The sequence below is a fragment of the Notechis scutatus genome, chromosome 2, assembly GCF_049901735.1.
Source record: "Notechis scutatus isolate UNSWTSFEM ecotype Mainland chromosome 2, rNotScu1.2, whole genome shotgun sequence".
NCBI classification, from domain to species: domain Eukaryota; kingdom Metazoa; phylum Chordata; class Lepidosauria; order Squamata; family Elapidae; genus Notechis; species Notechis scutatus.
The window spans coordinates 20,491,605-20,509,132 of NC_142010.1; the positions used below are offsets into that span (position 1 = coordinate 20,491,605).

General features: G+C 39.8%; 2 protein-coding genes across 2 annotated transcripts in view; both read right to left on the bottom strand.

The window, feature by feature from the left end:
* Positions 1-17,528, bottom strand: part of LOC148131889 (uncharacterized) — an 83,257-nt gene that overhangs the window by 34,005 nt on the left and 31,724 nt on the right. The gene's annotated exons all lie outside the window — the stretch shown is intronic.
* LOC113429893 (uncharacterized) lies at positions 35-17,271 on the bottom strand. The gene is made up of 2 exons (XM_087953604.1): positions 16,931-17,271; positions 35-4,278 (listed from the first exon to the last, which is right to left on the bottom strand). The coding sequence occupies exons 1-2, from the start codon at positions 16,977-16,979 to the stop codon at positions 1,667-1,669; spliced, it is 2,661 nt and encodes an 886-aa protein (XP_087809730.1). The 5' UTR covers positions 16,980-17,271; the 3' UTR covers positions 35-1,666.

Genomic DNA, 17,528 nt, shown 5'->3' on the forward strand with positions numbered 1-17,528 from the left:
CTAAATGTAACCTGTTAATTGAATCTCCAGGGATCCTTCTATTTAGACCTGGGGTGGGGAACCTTGGCCCGTTTATAGTTTGTGGACTTCAATTTCCAGAATTCCAGAGCCGGCATGGCTGATTCAGGAATTCTGGCAGTTGAAGTCCACAAGTCAAAAAAGGAGCAAGATTCACCACCCCTGATGAGACTCTGGCCTGCCAATTGCCAGAGGGCATACTGTGCATCCGGCCTTGTTCCCTGGGAACCTGAGCCTCAAGGAATCTTAGGCCTCTTGCCATCTTTCCCCTTTTGAGATTTTATTGTGAAGATTCTGGTATTTCACAATGCTTGTAATTCTTTTTGTGAAAAGCAAGGAACTATTCACCATAATTCTTCCCCATTTCCAGTGTGTTGGATATAAAAAAAACTTTACAAGAGGAAGGCACTAAAAAAAACCACGTCATAATTCCATAAGTCGAGGCCAGGGGTCTCCAAAATTGACAACTTTCAGACTTGTAGGCTTCAACTCCCAGAATTCCCCAGCCGGCATGTGTGCCAGAGGAATTCTGAGGGTTGAAGTCCACAAACCTTAAAATTGCCAGGTTTGGTGATTCCTAGTCTAGGCGCTAACCTATTTTGATGTTAAGACATTCCTTCCCTATGTTTTCCAAGGTGGGTTTCAATGAATTGGCAATTGTCAGACTGAAAAAACACATTCTTCACATTCACGATTGTTAAGAGTGACAATTAATTGCTGCTTTACAATTACTCACTGTAATAACTCACTTCAGTTTCCCCCAAAATAAGCCTGAGGGCTTATTTTTGAGCGCCCCAAAAATTCTTATTTTGTGGGAAACACTGTATCCAAAAGTTAACTCCTACTTATATAAGGAAACTCTTATTTTTAATGGATCAAAAACCTTCTACTGCTTTGGAAGCCCTTTCTCATTCACCACGCATTTCTACAGATTGTCCTGGGCAAGAAGCAAATATTGAGAATCAACACAAACCAATTAATCTCTATTCCTGATATGCATCTTCTAATTTCGATTAAAGTCACTACAGCTTCCGAATTTCCTTCTACACTGCACACACTGATACAGCTTCTCCCCGTGTGGATTCTTTTATAGAGCGTAAGATTACCGCTGGGTCGGAAACTCTTTCCACAGTTGATGCATTTAAACGGTTTCTCTCCTGTGTGGAGCATCATGTGGGAGGTAAAACTACCACTATCATTATAACATTCTCCCCACTCCAGGAATTTTTAAGTTTTCCTCCCTTAGTGAAGCCTTCTATGGTTCTTGATTATTTTTGACTAAAGCTATTTCCACACTCATGACATGTATACGGTTTCTCCCCAGTGTGGATCCTCTTGTGGATACCAAGGTTACTCCTTTTTCTGAAACTCATGCCACATTCCGTACACTTACAGGGTTTCTCCCCTGTGTGAATCCTTTTACGGATCGTCAGTTGTCAAGAATCCCTGAAGCATTTTCCACACTGCTGGCATGATAAGGTTTCTCCCCAGTGTGAGTCCTGCTATGTACAATATACTTTTTTTCCCCATTGATGCTCTTTCCACACATGCGGCATTCATATGGTTTCTCCCCAATGTGGAGCCATTTGTGGCAAGTGAGGGGCCCTGATTTGGTGAAGTGTTTGTCACATTCGGAGCACTTATAAGGCTATTCATCTGTGTGGATCCTTTTATGGATATTAAGGTGACTTGTTTGACTGAAGCTCTTCCCACACTCGGTGCACTGATACGGTTTCTCTCCACTGTGGATTCTTCTATGGGAAGTTAGGTGGCTGGATTTACGGAAGCTCTTTCCACACTCCAGGCATTTGTATGGTTTCTCCACTTTGTGGAGCCTTTTGTGGCGAGAGAGATTCCCCGAATTAGTGAAGCATTTGTCACATTCAGTGCATTTATAAGGCTTTTCACCCGTGTGGGTCCTTTTATGGAGAGTAAGATTACTTGCTTGACTGAAGTGCTTCCCACACTTGGTGCATTGATATGGTTTCTCTCCACTGTGGATTCTTCTGTGGGAAGTTAGGTGGCTGGATTTACGGAAGCTCTTTCCACACTCCAGGCATTTGTATGGTTTCTCCCCTGTGTGGGTCCGTTCGTGGGCATGAAGGTCACCAGAATGGGAAAAGCGCTTTCCACACTCCAAGCATTGAAAGGGCTTTTCCCCCGTGTGGATTCTGAGATGGGAAGTAAGGGTTGAAGAGCAATGGAAGCTTTTTCCACACTGCTTGCATTGAAATGGCTTTTCCCCCGTGTGGATCCTTTCGTGCGACTTAAGATGAACTTTTTGACTGAAGCTTTTTCCACATTGCAGGCATTTATATGGTTTCTCCCCTTTATGCATCTTATTATGTAAAATTAGTGTATCATGTCTATTGAAACTTTTTCCACACTCCAAGCATTCATAGGGTTTCTCCCCTGTGTGAATCCTCTTATGGGAATTAAGATTACTTGAGGCACTGAAGCATTTTCCACACTCTGTGCATTTATACGGCTTCTCCCCTGTGTGGATTCTTTTATGGACTGTAAAACTCATACGGTGTTTGAAACTCTTTCCACACTCGATACATTTAAACGGTTTCTCCCCTGTGTGGATTCTTTTATGGTACGTAAGATTCATGCAGTCTTTGAAACTCTTTCCACAGTCGATACATTTAAATGGTTTCTCCCCTGTATGGATCCTATTGTGGGAGGTAAGCTGGCCACTCATATGAAAACATTTTCCACACTCCAGGCATTTATAGGGTTTTTCCCCTGAGTGAACTCTTCTATGGCTCCTGAGTGAACTACTTTGACTAAAGCTTTTTCCACACTCATGACATTTATACGGTTTCTCTCCAGTGTGGATCCTCTTGTGGATACCAAGGCAACCACTTTTCCTGAAACTCATGCCACACTCTGTGCACTTATAGGGTTTCTCCCCTGTGTGAATCCTTTTATGGATCATCAGTGCTCCAGAATCACTGAAGCGTTTTCCACACTCCTGGCACTGATATGGTTTCTCCCCAGTGTGGGTCCTGCTATGCACAATATACTTCTTTTTTTCACTGAAGCTCTTTCCACACGTGCGGCATTCGTATGGTTTCTCTCCAGTGTGGAGCCTTTTGTGACGAGAGAGATTCCCCGAATCAGTGAAGCATTTGTCACATTCAGTGCACTTATAAGGCTTTTCACCTGTGTGGGTCCTTTTATGGACAGTAAGACAATATGGCTTAGTGAAGCATTTCCCACACTCAGTGCATTGATACGGTTTCTCTCCACTATGGATTCTTCTATGGGAAGTTAGATAGCTGGAGTTACGGAAGCTCTTTCCACACTCCAGACATTTGTATGGTTTCTCCCCTGTGTGGGTCAGTTTGTGGGCATTAAGGCCACCAGAACTGACAAAGCACTTTCCACACTGCAGGCATTGAAAGGGCTTCTCTCCAGTGTGGATCATCTTATGTACATTGAAATGGCCTTTTTGGGTGAAGCTCTTTCCACACACCATGCAATGATACGGCTTTTCCCCTGTATGGATCCTATTATGGCAAGTGAGGTCACTTGCAAAGCGGAAGCTCTTCCCACATTCCAGGCATTTACATGATTTCTTCCCAGTGGGGCTTTTTTTCTGGGAATTCGGTTCCTTGATGCGAGTAATCCTCGTTCTGCCCTTCCTGAGTTGAAACAACCTCTCTCTGTGGAGGCTTTGATGGGAAATAAGGGAGGCGCTGCTTCCAAAGGTCTTTCCACAGGGGATGCATTGATGCTGCTTCTTGTCTTCATGGACCCTCTTATGTGAATTAAGATGATTTTTCTGCCTGAAGGTCCTTCCACAATCCAGACATTTGTGTGGCTCCTCTGCTTTGTGAATCTTTTTATGTGAAGCAAGAGAGTGGCTTGTACCGAAGCTTTCTGCACACTCTGTACATTTGTACGTTTTTCCTTTTATTCTTTCATGTAAGGGAGGAGGAAAGTTCGTTCTGCACTGTTGCTTGCTTTCATCTTGTTTCTCTCCAGCAGGGCTTTCGCCCCAGTGACATAATCCAGATTCACCACAGAGTATTTTCTCATAGGTTGAACACATTTCCTTTTCATGGCAATCATCTGTGTCCAATAAGAGACTGGTATTTGCACATGGTAAACTAGAGCAATTATCCAGCTCCCCCATTAACTGGTTTTCCTCAGAACTTTGCTTTCCATACATCTTTTCTGCAACTTCCTTTTTCTCTTTTGGCAAAGGTGCTGCTGCCTCTTGGCCAGAAACCTCCATCTCCCTTCCGTCACCTGCTTGCAACAGAAAACAAGAAAAGAAAAGTTAACAAACTTTAATGTGAAAAGGATCAAACACCATTGCTGAGATTTGAACAGTATCAAACTTCCTGCAAACTCCCATTGGTTCAAAGCATGGTGGTATGCTTGTCCTCCATGATACAGAATGAAAACCTGAACATTTTGGATAAGATCATTTAAACTTTGGGGTAGGGGTGGGTCAACCATCACCTCTTCCGCTTCAGATTTAGTTCCAAGGGATACTTAAAATGGTCCTATATTCGCTCATTCATTCATTCATTCTTTTGTTAGTTCCTTCCTTCAATTTATTGGCCTCCCAGCTTGCCTCATCTCGTTGAAGAGGTTTTCCTTTGAAAAAAACTTGCAGAACAAGAAGATTGGGACAAAGAAGAAGCCATCTTTAATGATCAAGTAATTTTATGTGGGGGAAAAAAAGGAAAGGGGGGAAAGAGACTGAAAAGTTTAAGATTTGAAAAAAACAACCAAAAAAAGGAATAGTTTGAAACATAAGTATAATATTAGAAAGCAACAGAAGAGGGGATTACAGAAGAGAGAATTAGAAGTAGAGAGACAAGGGGGTAAAAAGGGGAGGAAGAAGGAGAGGGGAAAGAAGGAAAGGAAAAGAAGTTATAAAGGACAGAAACAAGATATAGAGAAACAGGGAAAAGGTATAAGAATTGAAAGTATAAGCCTGTTTAGAGATAATGGGTGAAAACTTCATTGTAAAAGGGATTCTGCAAAGGTACACAAGATAGTATTGTTATATTACAAATATAATTAATTTTAGAAAATATGATTAAAATGATGGATAAAATATTTGTAATCTAGTGGAATGTTAATAAATGAAATAAAATGAATGGGAGAATTAAATTAGGAAAGGATGGGAACATTTTAATTATTAATGATTTATAAAATATAAGTGAAATATGGGGGGGGGGAATTAATTATGGAAAGTTTATAAGTGTTCCCAAGGAAGTATGATATTTAATTGAAAAGAAATGTTAAAGATGTTAAGATTTTAATGAATATTAATGATAGAATTGAATTGGAATGGAATGAGTGCTTTATTTACATATATATATAACCTTCTTTTAAGAATATAGTGTGTATTTTAAGAATGTACCAAGTAGAATTTGATTGGAAATTATGTATTATATTGAATGTTATAATCTTAAAGGTATACATTGAAGCTTAAATAAGAGTTGAATGGATAAAATTAAAAGATATAAAGGTGTCATACTCCAATTAATAACTACAGGGAAAAATTTGTTTGAGAAAAGATAATATGAAATTGAAACAGGACAGACAAAAGTATAAATATAGTGATTTGAATTGAGATGAGATAATCAAAATAAAGTTGAGAAAATTCAAAGAGGGGAAAAACTATGTAGAAAATGTAAAACAGTAATAAGATATGGAATAGAACACAAAAATGAGCATGAAATTGAGTTTGTGTCTGTATGAAGAAGCGATAACCCAGGACCATGCTATTTTAAAAAAAAGATGTTTTATTTGTATTATGTTTTTTTTTTTTTTTTTGTGAAAACCCAAATAAAATTTTCAAAAAAACCCAAAACTGATTCTCACTCTGTTCATTGATCTTTATCCCAAAGATGCTCTTTCTAAAGGCAACTGGACTTTTCTTTTTTCCTTCTGCGGTCACCGGGGTGAGGGGAGTGGGGCTATTTTATTATTTTCTTTTATTCATTTTAATTTTTTAATATGTTTTATACCCCTGTAAGACGCTTTGAGTAGCAGGCATGATATTCCCCTCTGAAAAAAAAATCGGGGCCGGCCAAAAGAGACCCCCCCACCGCGCGCCAAGAAATCGCTGCCCAGCTCCCTTTTCCTGTCGCTCAGCGGGCTCCGCTCGCCCGCCCGGGCTCCGCTCGTCCGCCCGGGCTCCGCTCACCCCGCCCGGGCTCCGCTCGCACCGCCCTGCCCGGGCTCCGCTCAGGTATCCGGCTGGGGCTGTCAGGAGTTGCTACCGCCGGCACGGCTCCGTGCGGCTCCAGTCCGCGTTGCCTCGGGAAGGAAAGGCAAAACCAGGAGCCGCTGCTGCCGTTGCAAAGCGCCGCCGCGGCTCTTCCTTTTTGCCTTTCCTTCCCGAGGCAACACAGGACTGGAGCCACGCAGAGCTGTGCCAGCGGTAGCAACTCCTGACTTGGGGCCTCCGAGGGGAGGGGAAGGAGGAGAAGAAGGGGGGGAAAGGGGGGCGATTCCCAAAAAAATCGGAATTCCGATTTTAATTGGAAGAATATCATGTCTGAGTAGCCATGTGCGAATAGGCAGCAATATAAATTTTCTAATAAATAAGTCTTTGTTCTTTTTTCCCTTCATGCACAGCATGCGCAGGATTGCATCTGATTCCTAACAAATGAGAGAGAGTGAATTGTGAAGGCCAATACTCTCCATACTGTCCATTTGTGAAGAAAAGCCAGGCTTCATACAAAAGCATGAAAACCTCAGATAAATAATCTTGCAAATTTGAAAATCAGCAGTGTTAGGAATGTAAGTCACCTAACAGTTGGGTTGGAAAAATATATAAACCAGGACAGACATTTTAATACTGTCTCTTTAAGGGAATGCTAAAATTGCAATTGGGTGTGGTTCCTCAAACAGCCATAAGATGGAGCTAGAAACCTGGGTTGTTCTGTCCTTTTCTGGAGAGTGTTGCCGTTCCTGCATTGACTGTTGCTAATCATCCTTAGAGCAACAGACTATTCATTTAAAGAAACCTTTAGGTATAAAGAACGATAATACAACTGATTTCTGGAGATTGAAAAAGAGTCTTTATGGCTTGAAGCAATCAGGATATGAGTGGAACCAGTGTATAGTTAAGGAATTAACTAAGACAGGTTTTGTAGCTGGCATGGCTGATCCATGTTTGTTTAAAAAGGAAAGTGATGGTGTAGTTTCATTGTTGCTATTGTTCACTGATGACATAGCATTAATCACCAAAACTGAACAAGAAGCTACTGATATAATTTCACTATTAGACAAGAAATTTAAAATAAAACAGTTAGGTGAAATTAAACAATATCTTGGTTTAAAGATAGATAGAACTAGGGGAGGATACAAAATCTCAGAGGCAGATAAAATTAACCAATTACTAAAGAATTTTAAAATGGACCTTTGTAAGCCGGCTAAGACACCAATGATCCAGGAGTTTAGCCATAGTGATGTTCAAAGTCCTATTTTTGATAAAGACATTTATCAGTTCTTGATTGGTAGTTTATCTTATCTCAGTAATTGGTCAAGGCCAGATATAGAATAGAATACAGTTAACCAATTAGCGAGGTTTAACGCTGAGCCAACTGAAAGGCACTGGCAAGCTGCTAAGCGTGTGTTAAGATATCTGAAACAAACAATGCATTACGCATTGTATTTGGAGCCTAAGGATGAACTAAGTCTAACTGCATATGCCGATGCAAGTTTTGCTACAGACATAAATACACGTAAATCTACATTGGGTACTGTAGTATTATTCGGAAAGGTGTTGATTGGATGGAGGTCTATTCGACAGAAACATTTAAGTTTGTCAACAATGGAGGCTGAATTCTCATGTTTGTCTTCATTATGTACAGATTTAGTTTATTATAAGCAACTATTGACATGGGAATTGATGTAACAGATTCTATTGTTGTTTATGAAGACAACCAATCAGCAATACAAATGGCTTCAAATCTTGCTGTAAAGACAAGAACGAAACACACAGATTTAAGATATTTAAATGTGAGACAATGTGTGCAAAGTAAGATGATTAAGCTGGAATACTGTATGTCAGAAAATAACATCGCAGATGTTAAATCTGTAAAGCATAAGGCTTCTGTGAGGATTATGGACTTAGAATGTAAGGTTGTATATATTGTCCTATCCAAAGGGGAGAATGTTAGGAATCTAAGTCACCTAACAGTTGGGTTGGAAAATATATAAACCAGGATAGACATTTTAATACTGTCTCTTTAAGGGAATGCTAAAATGGTAATTGGGTGTGGTTCCTCAAACGGCCATAAGATGGAGCTAGAAACCTGGGATGTTCTTTTCTGGAGTGTTGCCGTTCCTGCATTGACTTGCTGATTATCGTTGGTCTTGGTTTGATGTGAGTCTTTTATTGAACTGTTTTTGATACTGGACTTTGTTATTGGATTATACCTGGACTGAAAACTGACTGCTTTAACCGTGAATGACTTGGACTGTTTTGTTAAATTTTGCTTAACCGTTTTACTGGAAGTAAAAACCTACATTTTACTATACAGTGTGGCTGTGTGCTGTGTGTTATTCTTCACTACTCTCACTACGTCTCCCTGTGTGCGCTCATTCTCCTAATGGGGAATTACCTCAACAAGCAGTTTAGAGAAGAATACAGCAACAAAAACCAAATAATAATGCTGGAGGACTTCATGTGCATTAATTAAAAAAAATATTGTGCACTACATTATCATAACAGAATCCCTTACTTAAGGAGACCTTGTTCTTCTTGTTTTTCAGCATGACCTCTCAGTACAGGTTTTTTTGCTCAGAATCCAGCAGGGCCCACTCCTCCACGGAGAAAAACACAGCTTCATCCTCAAATGATACCAAATCCTGACACAGGGAGTGGTAAAAAACACAACATATTCCATGAATATTCCTAACAATGAACACTTCAATGAATTACATGCAAGTCTTTTTCGTAATGAAAAACCTGCACAGCTTCCAAGTAGGGCAAAGGAGCATGTAGGATAAGGAAAACAAACTAAACAGAACGTGCAGCGAAGTCAGATAGGAAGACAGGTAAATGTGTGAGATAAGTTTTCTAGTTAACACGCAGTAAAAATACAGATACACTTGTGCTATCAAAACTATAGTTTATTCCATTTAAGAATTATAGCATAGTCATAATAAACGGTCCATTAGTCATATATCAATTTCAGTCAAGTTTTGTCGAGGATACACTTTTTGCAAAGTCCGTGTTGAATAGCCAATGTCAGTACACTTACAATAAATCAGTCCAATCTTTATCTTCTCTCCGTTGAGAAAAATCAACACTCTTTTCTAGCAAGAACGCAGTCATCAATCCATCAATTAAGCCAGAGAGAACGAGCTGCAATTACCTCGCTTCTTATATAGTGCTTTTACAACCACACCCTTAATTACATTCTTACTGTTAAAGTTACACACACTTTAACTAACAAACCATGATACCATATTTATTATTTTTACCCATTTTTTTTACCCATTTATTATTTTTTAAGATAAAGATTGGACTGATTTATTGTAAGTGCACTGACATTGGCTATTCAACACGGACTTTGCAAAAAGTGTATCCTCGACAAAACTTGACTGAAATTGATATATGACTAATGGACCGTTTATTATGACTATGCTATAATTCTTAAATGGAATAAACTATAGTTTTGATAGCACAAGTGTATCTGTATTTTTACTGCGTGTTAACTAGAAAACTTATCTCACACATTTACCTGTCTTCCTATCTGACTTCGCTGCACGTTCTGTTTAGTTTGTTTTCCTTAACACCCGTTGGGGAATCCAGGCTTAACACTGGTTATGGGCCCAGAGAGACTGCAAAGTCAGTTTAACTAGGATAAAAACAGGTTTATGTAAAAAGTGAGATTTTGTGTTGTTACACGTTACAGTAAACAGACAGCTGTGTTTTATCAATTATAGTTTTATATCCATATAGTGAAACATGGCACAAGTCAGTCTACAAAGTTTGTCCCTTATATCCAAGCTGGATGGAACAAACTATGCTTCATGGTCTATGAAATGTAGTCTACTTCTACGAAGAGAAGGTCTGTGGAACATAATTGAAAACCCACCAAACGTAGAAGAATGGGATCCTGAAGATGAGGAAGATAGTCAAAAGATAGAAGACTTTAAACAGAAAAATGAACAAGCTCTTTGCATCATAGGACTAACACTCTCTGATCAACAACTTGTTCATATACGCGAAGAGCAAACTGCTGTTGGGTGTTGGCAAAAACTGAGGAGGATTTATGTTCGAGATAACGTTGGTGCTTGTTAGGGATAACATTGTTTTACCCTAACTGTTTTGGGTAAAGATAATAAAATGATGAATCATGGTTTGTCACATAAAGTGTATGTGACTTTAAGCTAAAGAAATGTAATTAAGGGTGCAGCTGTAAAAGTACTATATAAGCAGCAAGGCACTCTCTGGCTCTTACTGGCTGGCTTATTGAAGACTGCATTCTTGCTGGATCGGGGAGGAGAAGAAGTGTTGGATTACTTTGAAGATATTTCTCAACGGAGAGAAGATAAGTTTTGGACAGATTTATTATATGTGTACTGACACTGGCTATTTGACACGGACTTTGCAATTAGAGTATCCTCGACAAGACTTGACTGAATTTGGTATTTGACTAATGGACTGTTTATAATGACTATGCTATAATTCTTAAATGGAATAAATTATAATTTTTGATAGCACAAGCGTATCTGTATTTTTACTGCGTGTTAACTAGAAAACTTATCTCACACATTTACCTGTCTTCCTATCTGACTTCGCTGCACATTCTGTTTAGTTTGTTTTCCTTAACACCCGTTGGGGAATCCAGGCTTAACAGTGCTCACATAAATCTAACACGGAAGCTTTTCCGGACGCATCTCCAAAAGAATGGTGATATGCTGAGTCATTTGAATACTATGAAAAGCATTTTCCAAGAACTTCATGAGAAGGAGTTAATTTTCTCTGAGCTACACCAGGTCTACATAATTCTATCTTCATTAGACAAAAGTTTTGATGACTACGTAACTTCCCTTGAAATATTGCCTAAAGAAAGCCTAACTTTAACTGATATCACTGGCAGATTGATTGAAGAGGCCAGAAGAAGGCTTGAAAGAGATCAGTTAAGGAGGGAGCAACCTCAAAAGGAAAATAATGAATCTCCTACTGCATACGCAATTAAAAAGTGTTTTAATTGTGGAGGGAGAGGACATTTGGCAAGATTTTGTAAGAAACCAAAGTGCCAGAATGCAAGCCAGAATGCTGTAAGCCAACAAAGAAGAAATAAGAATTATGAGTTAGCAATGTATAGTAATGGAGTTGTAAATAATAATTTATGGGTGGTTGACAGTGGTGCGTCCCACTGTATTACAAATGATAACAAAAAAATTGTAAAAATGTCCATGAGTTCACAGCATCTCATTGGCAAATGGATGGAAAATGAAGGCAAAAGGTGAAGGTATTGCTCATTGTTCTAGTATAAATGAGAACATAAAAATGTTATATGTACCTCAACTTAAATTTAATTTGCTTTCTGTTAGAATGTTGGTTAGATTAGGATACATAATTACCTTTAAGGAAGATACTTGTTTAATTGAAAAAGAAGGTAAGAAAATTACTGCATCTTTAAGAGGTGACTTATATGTATTAAATGATAATGGTTTAGATGTGGCTAACACGGTTTATGAAAATAAGAAACCTCATAATGAATGTATTCACTTGTTACACCGAAGGTTAGGTCATTTAAATTTTAAAATGATTAAGAGAACTGTTCAACTATCTAAAGGAATACGTTTAAAACCTTGTAATAAGTATTTGCAATGTTCTGCTTGTAATCAAAACAAAAGCAAAGTTATACCGGCAAATAGAGTTGATGGTTTTACTACCAAAGAGCCTTTAGAGGTAGTATTTGCCGATATAATAGGTCCTAAAAAGCCAAGTGTAGGTGGTGCTAGATACATATTAAGCATAATGGACCACTATTCTAGGTATGGCTTCTGTTTTCTAATGAAGAGAAAAACTGAAACGTATACAAATTTCTTTAATTGGTTAAAATTTGCAGAACGGAAAACTAAAAGGAAATTATTAACTGTTATAACAGATAATGGTACGGAATTTACAAACAATAAATTCCAGAATAGACTTAGAATGGCAGGTATTCAACATAAAAAGTCTGCACCATATAGGCCTCAACATAATGCATTTATAGAGAGACGAGGCCAAACACTGCAATCAATGGGAAGAACAATGTTATCTGATTCTGGATTACCTGACAATTTGTGGGGAGAAGGTATAATGTGTGGTAATCACATATTAAACAATGTTGTTAATTCAAAAACAGGTGAATTACCATTCACTTTGTGGCATGGTAAGAAACCTGATTTGAGTTATATTCACACATTTGGTGCACCAGCATGGGTGCATATCCCTACACAACTCAGGCACAAAGGACAACAAAGAGCTAAAAGATTAATTTTTGTTGGATATCAAGCAAACCATAGATCTTATAGATTCTGGGAACCAGGTATATCTAGAGTATACTGTAGTGCTAGTGCACAATTCCTAGAACATATAGGATGGAATAAATTAGAGCAGGATTCAGATAATGATGTTATTATAGAACCCTATAAGAGGCAGAAAGAAAAAATTAGTTATAAGAAAAGTCCAATTAAAGAAGAAGTCCATGAAGAGCAAATAGAACCAGATCAAGAGGAAATAATTGATCAAGAAGAGATAGATAGTCAAGAACAGGAAATAAAGGAAAGTCCACCTGTAAGTCCTGTTATACCTAGACGCACAACTCGTATAACCAAACCACCTGAAAGATATCAGGCAAGTATTGTTTGCCAAGTAAATAAAGTTCCTACTAGCATAGATGAACTTAAGATGTATCCTGCTAAGGATCAGGAGAATTGGCAAAAAGCAATGGAAAAAGAGTTAAATTCATTAAAGGAAATGAAGGTTTATGAAGATACCAAATTACCTCCAGGAGAAAAATCCATTGGGTGCAAATGGATATTTAAAGTAAAGACTGGAAATAATGGGAAAGTAACTTATAAAGCTAGATTAGTAGCACAAGGATTTAATCAAAATACATTTGATTATGATGAGGTATTTGCACCAAATCTTAAGGCTACAACTTTAAGAGCAGCTTTAGTATGGGCAGCTAAGAATAATTATATTGTTAACCATTTAGACGTAGAAACTGCATATCTACATGCACCATTGCAGCATACAATATATTTGAAAAAACCAATTTGTATAAATGATAATAAAGTAAATAGCAATGATTGTTGGAAACTCAAGAAGAGTTTATATGGATTGAAACAATCTGGCTATGAATGGAACCAATATATTGTGAAAGAATTAAACAATATAGGGTTTAAATCTGGTTTAGCAGATCCATGTTTATTTAAAAGAGAAAATAATGGAACGGTGTCATTATTGTTATTATTTACAGATGATATTGCTTTGATTACTAAGACCAATAATGAAGCCACTGAGATTATTTCATTATTAGCCAAAAGGATAAAATTAAAGCATTTAGGTGAAATTAAAAAGTATCTAGGATTGACAATTAACAAAACAACAAAAGGATTTAAGATATCTCAAGAGGATAAAATTTGCCAATTAATTAAATTGTATAAAATGGAACTTTGTAAGCCTGCAAAGACTCCAATGAGTCAGGAAATTTGCAAAATTCAAACTCAAAGTCCCAAATTTGATAAGACCATATATCAATCTTTGATTGGTAGCTTATCATATATAAGCAATTGGTCAAGGCCAGATATAGCTTATAGTGTTAATCAGCTGGCACGATTTAATAATGATCCACATCAATGTCATTGGCAAGCATTAAAGAGAATTTTAAGATATCTTAAAGGAACAATGCACCATGCATTGTATCTAGAGCCAAAAGGTGATTTGAATCTTAGTGCCTATGCAGATGCAAGTTTTGCAACTGACATAAACACTAGAAAATCAACATCTGGGATGGCTATATTATTAGGTAAGACACTAATAGGGTGGAGGTCAATCAGACAACAGCATATTAGCTTATCAACGATGGAAGCAGAATTTTCATGTCTGTCATTACTATGCACTGACTTAATTCTGTACAAACAGTTATTATTAGACATGGGTATAACTGTTAAAGAATCTATTATTGTGTACGAAGACAACCAGGCAGCTATACAATTAGCTACTAATATTGCTGTAAAGACTAGATCAAAGCATACTGATCTAAGATACTTAAATGTTAGAGAATCTGTTAAAAATGAACTAATTAAACTTGAGTACTGCATGACGGAAGAAAATATTGCAGACTAGTTTACAAAAGCACAAGGTGTTGTAAAATTTAAAGAGAGTTGTGACAATTATGATTTAAAGGTGTAAATGGTTATATTATTGTAATATTATTATTATTACCCAAAAGGGGAGAATGTTAGGGATAACATTGTTTACCCTAACTGGTTTGGGTAAACAATGTTATCCCTAACATATCTCCGATGCTTGGTTTTTCCTGCCAGCCTCCACAGCCCGAGTGATTGGATTCACATGTGAAGCTGGGCAGGAGAGCATTAATGGATAGATAGATGAGAGAGACAGAGAAAGAGAGGGGGAGAGGGAGGGAAAGAGGGGGAAGAGAGTGAGAGGAAAAGGAGACAGAAAGAGAAACTGAGACAGAGAAAGAGAGGGAGGGAGGGAAAGAGAGGGACAGAAAAAGAGAAAGAGAGGAGAGAGGGGGAGAGATAGAAAGAGAGAGGGTAGGAGGGAAAGAGAAACAGAGAGACAGACAGGGAGAGGGAAAGAGAGAGTAGGAGGGAAAGCGAGGGAAAGAGAAAGAGACGGGGAAAGAGATAGAAAGGGGGAGGGAGGAAAAGAGTGTGAGAGAGAAACAGATACAGATAAAGAGAGAGAGGGAAAGAGAGACAGAAAGAGGGAGGGAGGGAAAGAGAAACAAAGAGAGAGAAAGAGAGGGAGGAAAAGAGAGACAGAAAGAGGGAGGGAGGGAAAGAGAAACAAAGAGAGACGGGGAAGAGAAAGGGGGAAAGAGAGATAGAAAGAAAGAGGGAGGGAGGGAAAGAGTGTGAGAGAAACAGAGACACAGAGAAAGAGAGGGAGGGAAAGAGAGAGGGAAAGAGGGAGAAAGAGAGAGAGAAATAGAGAGGGGGGGAAGAGAAATTGAAGCAGAGTGGAAAATTACCAGAAAAGAGTTTTCATAATTAGCAGAAGCTTCGTAGCTTCTGCTCGCAAGTATTAGAAGTTGCTTAATATGATCCTGTAACGTATGATACTGTAAAAACCACAAATGTACTGAACTTAATATGTTCCTGTAAACAAGAGTTGGTATGGAAAATAACGGATGGTGTAAGATAAGCACGAATGACTAAGAAGACTTACTTCTCCTTTCTATAGCACATATGATATGGTATTGAAGCAGGACCAATGAGACATATAAAATAGTACTATAAGGTTATAGCACATATCCCAGGCCAAAGGTCACAGTTGCCTTAGTTCTAGCTTGCTGCATATATTTAGAGAATGCTTTTAGATGAAATAAAACTGAACTGTTGCTGAACTGAACACAAGGGTGGACATGGAAAATTACTGGTGGTGTAAGATAAAAGAGTAAGAAGAAATGCATATCATATTCTCTTTCCACTTCCTCTAGAGACAGGATGTTTTGCTCTTCCTTTATCATAACCGTGTAACAGTTAAACCATAATTGGTAAATATGCTGAAGATGAACGCCCAGACCTATGCTGAGGTCACAGTGGGTATAAAGGAACCATCCCAGGTGCAGCTGGGGGTTCAGAATTTGCCATGCTAATGCTCTGAATGCTTTGCGCAAATAAACCTGTTTTTTTCCACCTTTATTGTGGTCTTGAGTCCTGTTTTGGAAACACGATTTGCTGCTACAGTATAGCTTCATAAGAGAAACGCCCTGGGCTAGGCTGAGGCTGTGAGATGTATAAAAATGACACCTCAGGAAGAGCGGGTGTGTGTGGGGGGGTTCAGAATTTGCCATGCTAATGCTCTGAACCATTTGCGCAAATAAACCTGTATTCTGCTACCCTTCTTGTGGTCTTGTGTCCTGATTTGGAAACAGGATCTGCTGCAACAAAACGATATTACAATTTGTTTTCTTTTTCTGGTTAAATGTAATATTTAAAAATGGGGGGGGGGGGAATGAAGGGGCATGAAAGTGCATTTATCACGTTTTTCTTAGAAAAATTAGGTGAACTCTGCCTTGTTTATCATTTTAGGTATCAAAACCTCATTATTCAGGTTAAATTGCTGGGTTGGCACTTTGCAATAATAAAGTGTGTTTTGGGTTGCAGTTTGAGGGCACTCGGTCTCTAAAAGGCCAGGCGTCACTGGTATAGGGTTCTCCTGCTTGAAGCAAGGGGATGGACTACAACAGTGACGGCCAACTTTTTTTTTTTGGCACCGCGCGCTAAAAAAACGGGAACGCGTCCGCGAGCCGGAAACAGGAAAAAACAACAACACACATGCTCTTCTGGTTTCGGATAATCATGCGCATGCGCAAACCAGTTGGCCGGTTTCTTTTCCGCTGGCCCAGCCTGGCCTTTCGGGGCTCCTCGCGTCTCCCTGCCCGCCCCCCCCCGTCTCTATCGGGGTGGCGGGACCTCCCCACCGACTCCCCCATTGCACAGCCCTGGACAGGGAGGGAAAGTTGGGTGGGGAATGCCGCCTCGAGGGGAAGAAGGGGCGCCGGTGTTCCTCGGTTGGGGAGCCAGCAGGTGGGAGAGCTTCGCCCCAACGGTGGCCGGGAGGAAGCGCCCCTCTCCAGCCCGCCACCCAGAGCAAGCCAGCAGAGAGACACGCGCGCGCACACGCACACACACACTTCTGCCAAGGGAGCGCGACTCTTACCCCGGCGTTCCTTCCGCGAGCATTTGCTGGCTGGGTGGTCAACAGCCATGCAGGCAGCTCGCCTGGAAGCAGCTGAGGGGCAGAGCTGTGGGCCAGGACGGGCGGGCCGGGGCTTCCCTCCCCCCAACCATCCTCTCCGCCTGAGTGGGGCTCTTGCGCGGCTCCAGCCCACGGCGCATCTGTGCTCCGGAGCGCCTGGCCGGCTTGGGCGTCCCAGAAGAGCAGCCGCCGCCGCAAGAGGAAGGACAGGAGTGACTGGCCAGCTGGCTCATGTATTCTGGGAATTGCAAACTCCCCCAGGAGGAAGTGGGGACGGCAGCAGCGATCTTAGCAGCGCCCCAAGAAGTTGCCTGGAAGGCTCACCTGTCCCGGCATTTCCCAGGAAGAAAGGAGGGAGGGAGGGAGGGAGGAAGGAGAGAAAGAAAGAAAGAAAGAAAGAAAGAAAGAAAGAAAGAAAGAAAGAAAGAAAGAAAGAAAGAAAGAAAGAAAGGGGAAGGAAGGAAGGAAAGAAAGAAAGAAAAGAAAGAGCTTTTTACCTGGCTCTCAATAGGAAACATGCGGCTTCTTCCCCGCCCAGACGCCGCTTCTCGAGAGGTGC